Source organism: Pygocentrus nattereri, chromosome 22 (assembly GCF_015220715.1).
Source record: "Pygocentrus nattereri isolate fPygNat1 chromosome 22, fPygNat1.pri, whole genome shotgun sequence".
Classification (NCBI taxonomy): domain Eukaryota; kingdom Metazoa; phylum Chordata; class Actinopteri; order Characiformes; family Serrasalmidae; genus Pygocentrus; species Pygocentrus nattereri.
Window position 1 is genome coordinate 12,661,653 of NC_051232.1, and position 5,902 is coordinate 12,667,554.

At 43.5% G+C, this 5,902-nt stretch overlaps 1 protein-coding gene across 1 annotated transcript; it reads left to right on the forward strand.

Annotated features, from left to right (window-relative positions):
• Positions 1 to 663: 663 nt before the first annotated feature.
• On the forward strand, positions 664 to 4,183 carry med28 (mediator complex subunit 28). The gene is made up of 4 exons (XM_017717461.1): positions 664 to 911; positions 2,432 to 2,498; positions 2,605 to 2,717; positions 3,714 to 4,183. The coding sequence occupies exons 1-4, from the start codon at positions 756 to 758 to the stop codon at positions 3,909 to 3,911; spliced, it is 534 nt and encodes a 177-aa protein (XP_017572950.1). The 5' UTR covers positions 664 to 755; the 3' UTR covers positions 3,912 to 4,183.
• The last annotated feature ends 1,719 nt before the right edge of the window (positions 4,184 to 5,902 follow it).

Below are 5,902 nucleotides of genomic sequence, written 5' to 3' on the forward strand. Positions count from 1 at the left end.
CAATGGCAGACAGGTCTGGACTGCAGGCAGGCCAGTCTAGTACCCACACTCTTTTACTACGAAGCCACGCTGTTGTAACACGTGCAGAATGTGGCTTGGCATTGTCTTGCTGAAATAAGCAGGACGTCCCTGAAAAAGACGTTGCTTGGATGGCAGCAGATGTTGCTCCAAAACCTGTATGTACCTTTCAGCATTAATGGGGCCTTCACAGATGTGCAAGTTACCCGTGCCATGGGCACTAACACACCCCCATACCATCAGAGATGCTGGCTTTAGAAATACAATACAATAAACTACAATACACAGTGCAATACAATAAAATATAAGTGCAGCTTATAATTCAATGCTCAGGTAGCACGCGACAAAATAAAAGTCACACTAGGATTGAAGATTGTAGTATATTTCATATTAGCCAAAGGACGTAAAAAGATTATTTATAGTTTATATTATAAATAATAATATCATAAATAATTACTAACAAATAAATCACTCTATTATCCCTCGTATATTAATTTAATATATTAATTCCTGGTCTCAGAATAACAATTCGTGGCCTCAATATAGTAATTAGTGGCCACGCCTTATTAAAAATGATTACCGTGTCACTTTAGCGGCTCCGTATAAAAGAACCTGTCCAGAAAAGCTGCGGTCGAGCAGGTGGTCGACGCTGTGCTCGGTTCCTCCCCCCGTCAGCAGGAGGCAGCACACACAGGCGCTCACACCGACTCTCGGCGGATAAACACACAGACGGGAGAATGGCCTCCTCCATGAGCGGCATGTTCCCGGGTCAGCAGCCCCCCGCTCACCCCGCTCCTGTCCCCGGAGCCGCGGCTCCTCTCTCAGCTCCCTCCGGCAGCAGAGCCCCGGGCGGCAGCACCACTCTGGTGGACGATCTGGAGGCTTCGTTCGAGGTGAGAGAACGGCAGGAAACCGCCGAGCTAATGCGCTAACGCGGCGAACACAACGAAGCTGGAGTCGGATTCATGTTCGAATTCTCCCGGTCCACCTTAAATGGCGCAGCAGGTACGTTCTCTCTGAGGCGCCCGAATGCAACTGCAGCACCATTTAAGGTGGAACGGGAGAATTCGAACAATAAGCTGGGCAGTAGCTCCGAAGTGGGAAGCTAAATTGAAAGTGAAATAAAGCAAAGTTTTGAGCTTACTTGGTCCAGGTGTGTGTGTTTTCACATTAACGCGGTAAGTGAAATCACAGAAATGAGTCTGTCTACGCCGTTTTGAGCTTGTTTATCCAACGGAGGTTAAAATGCAGTAACGTAACGTTACGTTACGTACATCCGGTATAGGTGGTCCACTCCGGTGTAGGTTGATTCTGGCTTAATAAAACACTTTAAATAGCATTTTAAAAAAAGAAATATCTTTAAAATTCAGTAGTTGAGGTGTAAACTAGGTCACTCGGGGTAGTTTGGTGTGAACTGCTTCACTTCATAGAGACTTGGCTACAGGCCTCCTTTACATTAGTGGTGATGGGAACTAGGAGTCACTTTGCAGTTTAAGGTGTATTTACTTCAGTTGCTAAACAAAACAACTAGTGAACGTTCATGTGTTTTCTCAGTTGGTATTATGAACAGAGGCAAATCTAAAAATATCTACTTTATTCATACCAACTTGCTGTACAAGTTCTCTGTGAGTGGGTTATAGGCTGAGACCTTAACTTGACCCTAAACCGTTAAACGGTGTCTGACGTCAGGCCACACATCTGTGAACCTTTCTATAATAACTGTGTGATGTAATATTTGGAGGCATTACGTTGCATTTTCACATCGAGCTCTGGATGACTTCGTGCACATCTCATCATTTAAATGCATTGTTTGGGAAAGTCAGGCTATTTTGTGCTTCATTGTACGAAACCTCGTCATTTCCTTGAGACCACCGGTGGTTCCAAAATGCACCTCGTAATATTCTTCATAAGGTGGGGGGTCATATGAGAGCTGTAACGGTCTTCTTTCCAGTTAAATAGATGGGTGGTATAATTTTAAACCCTTATAATAAAAGAAGCTGAACTTTTGTTCTGAAAGTCTATCAATTTTTCCACAAATCTGGGCTATAAACTATAAACAGACGGCATCTCCTCAGTGATCTACTCTGTAAAAATGATTTTTAGAAAATAATACAAAGAGCTTCTGAGATTTTTGGCTTTCAGAAGTAAATTGGAAGCATATAAAATAAAAATGTACCTTTTTATTTAATGCAGTTACTGAATAATTTGCCTTACGACTTGTAAATTCAGGCGGACAAACCAAAATACACCCTGGAGAGTAAGAGGTTAACATTGTTTTGAAATATGGACAGTTCAAAGAGACAGACAAGAAACGTTTCTTCATTGAACTAAATCAAGTGTTCTGATGGAGTTTAGCAAATCCATGCAGCAGCTGGAGGGCTAAGTAAAACTCCGTTCTGTGTTTGTGTTACAGGCATGCTTCGCATCGCTCGTGAGCCAGGACTATGTGAATGGGACGGACCAGGAGGAAATCAGGACAGGTGAAATATGTAGTATGAGCACACTTAATTTTTCATGGTAGTTGAACTCCGTTACATGAAGAAGAGGAAGCTGATGCTCAGTGAACGAAGTTTGTGTGTCTTGTAGGGGTCGACCAGTGCATTCAGAAGTTTCTGGATGTGGCCAGACAGATAGAATGCTTCTTCCTCCAGAAGAGACTACAACTGTCAGTACAGAAGCCTGAGCAGGTGGAGAAAGAGGTGATTTCGGTCGTCTTGCATACATAAACATCCTTTGTGAAATGCCTTGTGCTGCTTTGATCAGAGCAGTATTCTGGAACGTCAGTCAGTCAACATGCAGTACTGTGCAGGATGTCGTAGGCAGACAAGAACACGGTTTAAAAACGTGAAAATTAAAAAAACTGAAATTAACATGCTGGGGAAAAGAATAAAACAAAATGTTGCCTGTGCAAAGGTTATGGCACATTATGTTAATTTTTTCCCTCTAAACTTAGTAGATAAATAAATAAATAATTAGAATAAATGGATAACAAATAAATAGAAATTGTGTGCTGAAATTTGCATTAAAATGCCATATTGTGCAATCGTCTAAGCGTTGGTCCTATCATCAGGAGATTGCGAGTTCGATCCCTGGTGATGCTACAGCAATCTGTGAGTCCAAGAGAACACAATTGGCCTCACTCTCTCTGGGTGGGTAGGATGGCCCCCTCTTCTCCCCTATCACTCAATGTGATCTGGATTAAAATCATTCATACAATGGATTGAATTAAAATCATTTCTAAAGAGTCAGAGGTCAGAGATGTACATCCTTGATGTCACTTGGCTTAGAAATGGTTGTTGAGTTAAATGGTACTTTATTAGTCCCACAAACGGGGAAATTCAACCTTCGCATTTAACCCATCCGTAAAGTGAAACACCACATACACACCAGTGAATATACACACTAGGGGGCAGTGAGTGCACTTGCCCAGAGCAGTGGGCAGCCCTGTCCACCGCGCCCGGGGAGCAATTGGGGGTTAGGTGTCTTGCACAAGGACACCTCAGTCATGTGCTGTCAGCCCTGGGGATTGAACCGGCAACCTTCCGGTCACAGGGCCAGTTCCCTAACCTCCAGCCCACGACTGCCCCAGGATGAATAAATGTACTGCCTGTTGCTGTGTTTTTCATGATTGCAGTGGTTTGAAATGAACAAGGTCTGAGTGTCATGTCTGCATTCCTGTGTCTGTTCTATGTTAGGACATATCGGAACTGAGGAATGAACTCCAGAGGAAGGAGATGCTGATTCAGAAGCACCTGACTAAGATCCATCACTGGCAGCAGGTGCTGGAGGACATTAACGTCCAGCACAAGAAGCCTACAGAGCTGCCTCAGGGTCCACTAGCTTTTTTGGAACAGGCCTCTGCCAACCTTCCCGCCCCAATCAAACCCAACTGAAGATCCCTGAAGAAACAGAATGGGACAGGACACTAAAACGATTTTGTTGTTTAACTGGGTGTGGCCAAGGTTACTTGTAGGCAGTATTTACAGTAACCCAACTCTTTGGTACAGTTTATCAACTCAGTTTTATATCTGATCTAAATTCCCTTAAATAGATTGAAGGCCTTTTGAATTCGATAGTTCTTAAACTTTATTTAAGAGGAGCGCTTTTGTCATTGTGTGGATATTTAAATCTTTTTGTACTCTCTAGAATAAATGAGCATTTTGTAGTTTCTGTGTGCTGTCCAGAATGCGGGAGACATCACGTTCAGGGGGGGGAGTTATCAGAAGAGTTGTCCACTAAGAGTTCTTGAGTTGTAAAATTTGCAGTAGAAAGGCAGCCAAAGTCATGCATGTTCAAAATCCATCCATCCATTTTCTAAGCCGCTTCTCCGTCAGGGTCGCGGGGGGGAGCTGGAGCCTATCCCAGCAGTCTTCGGGCGGAAGGCAGGATACACCCTGGACAGGTCACCAGTCCATCACAGGGCAGACACACAGACAGTCACTCACACACTCACACCTAGGGACAATTTAGCACACCCAATTGGCCTGACTGCATGTCTTTGGACTGTGGGAGGAAACCGGAGAACCCGGAGGAAACCCACGCAGACACGGGGAGAACATGCAAACTCCACACAGAGAGGGCCCTGGTCACCCGGCCGGGGAATCGAACCCAGGCCCTCCTTGCTGTGAGGCGACAGCGCTACCCACCACGCCACCGTGCCGCCTGTTCAAAAATTGTTTATGCCATCTTCAAAAATGAAACCAAAATAATGCATTCATATTTCTTAAAAAAAAAATAACTACAGCCCTGAGGCCTCATGCCTCGAAATGAAACTTGGCCTTAAGTTTTCCCTTTACCTTAAAACAAGCATCTCAAAGTGCTGCGGAGTTTAGTGTTTACCCTCATCTAACGCCCTGAATTCAGTTCCTGAAGACCTTGCTAATTAGCTGATGAGTTGAATCAGGTGTGTTTAGTGATGCAGTGCTTTGGCCTGCGAGGACTGGAGCCTGACACGTGCCTTAAAAAGGTACATCATTCAAAAGAATTACTGCTGGAACAAAACCTTTCATTGCCCTGTAGATGGGGTGTAAATTTCATGATGAATGGACCAAAAGAAATGGCCCAAAATGACTTGGGAGCAAAAGTCTGGTTCCATTGACTTACAATATAAGTAACGTTACCATTTTGGAGATACAGGTTTTTGTTCTAACAACAGTGCTATGCAAACCTCTAGTGGTTAAATAGGTGAACTACAACACTGCAGGGATGTTTTCTTCTGCCTCCCATTCCCGCCTATCAAACCGAAGCGCAGCCGCAGAATCGTTGGTGACCAGAGGAGTTCATTTAGAGTTTGCCAGCATTGCCAAGAATAGTCATGACTGCAGTTGGGACTGTTTATTAAGGGTATTGTGTTAATACTTTGCTCAGTGCTTTTAACAGTACTTTGGAAAGTATTCAGTTATCCTACTTGGTAACTTATGCAATGCCATTACATTTTGCTTATTCAAACAGACCTTTTGTGTAATCATGCTATCCAAGCACTCTTTAAATACTTGGAAGGCAAGAGTTTATCAGGTGAGCTTCCAGAAGCTGATTTGGATCCAAATGCGAAATGGAGAACTGACTCCAGAAATAAACTTTGTTACATTTAATATTTAAGACTTAGTTTGGTAACCAAGGGAACACCAGGGGTTAGACCTGAGAACATTTTACCCCAGTTACTGGGCAGAGAGACACCAGCTTGCAACATGTCAGACTCAAAACGGAGCACAGCTTCTGCAATGTCTTCCGGGTTTCTCGAACGCTAGAGGGCGCTCCCGAGCGAGCCCAAAATGAATGGGTTGAAATGGAGCATTTGAGCAAAATCATAGTTTATAAAAGCTTAAACATTTTTAGTGTAAAAGAATACAATCATTTCCTGAACACAGAACAGCATACATTTTAA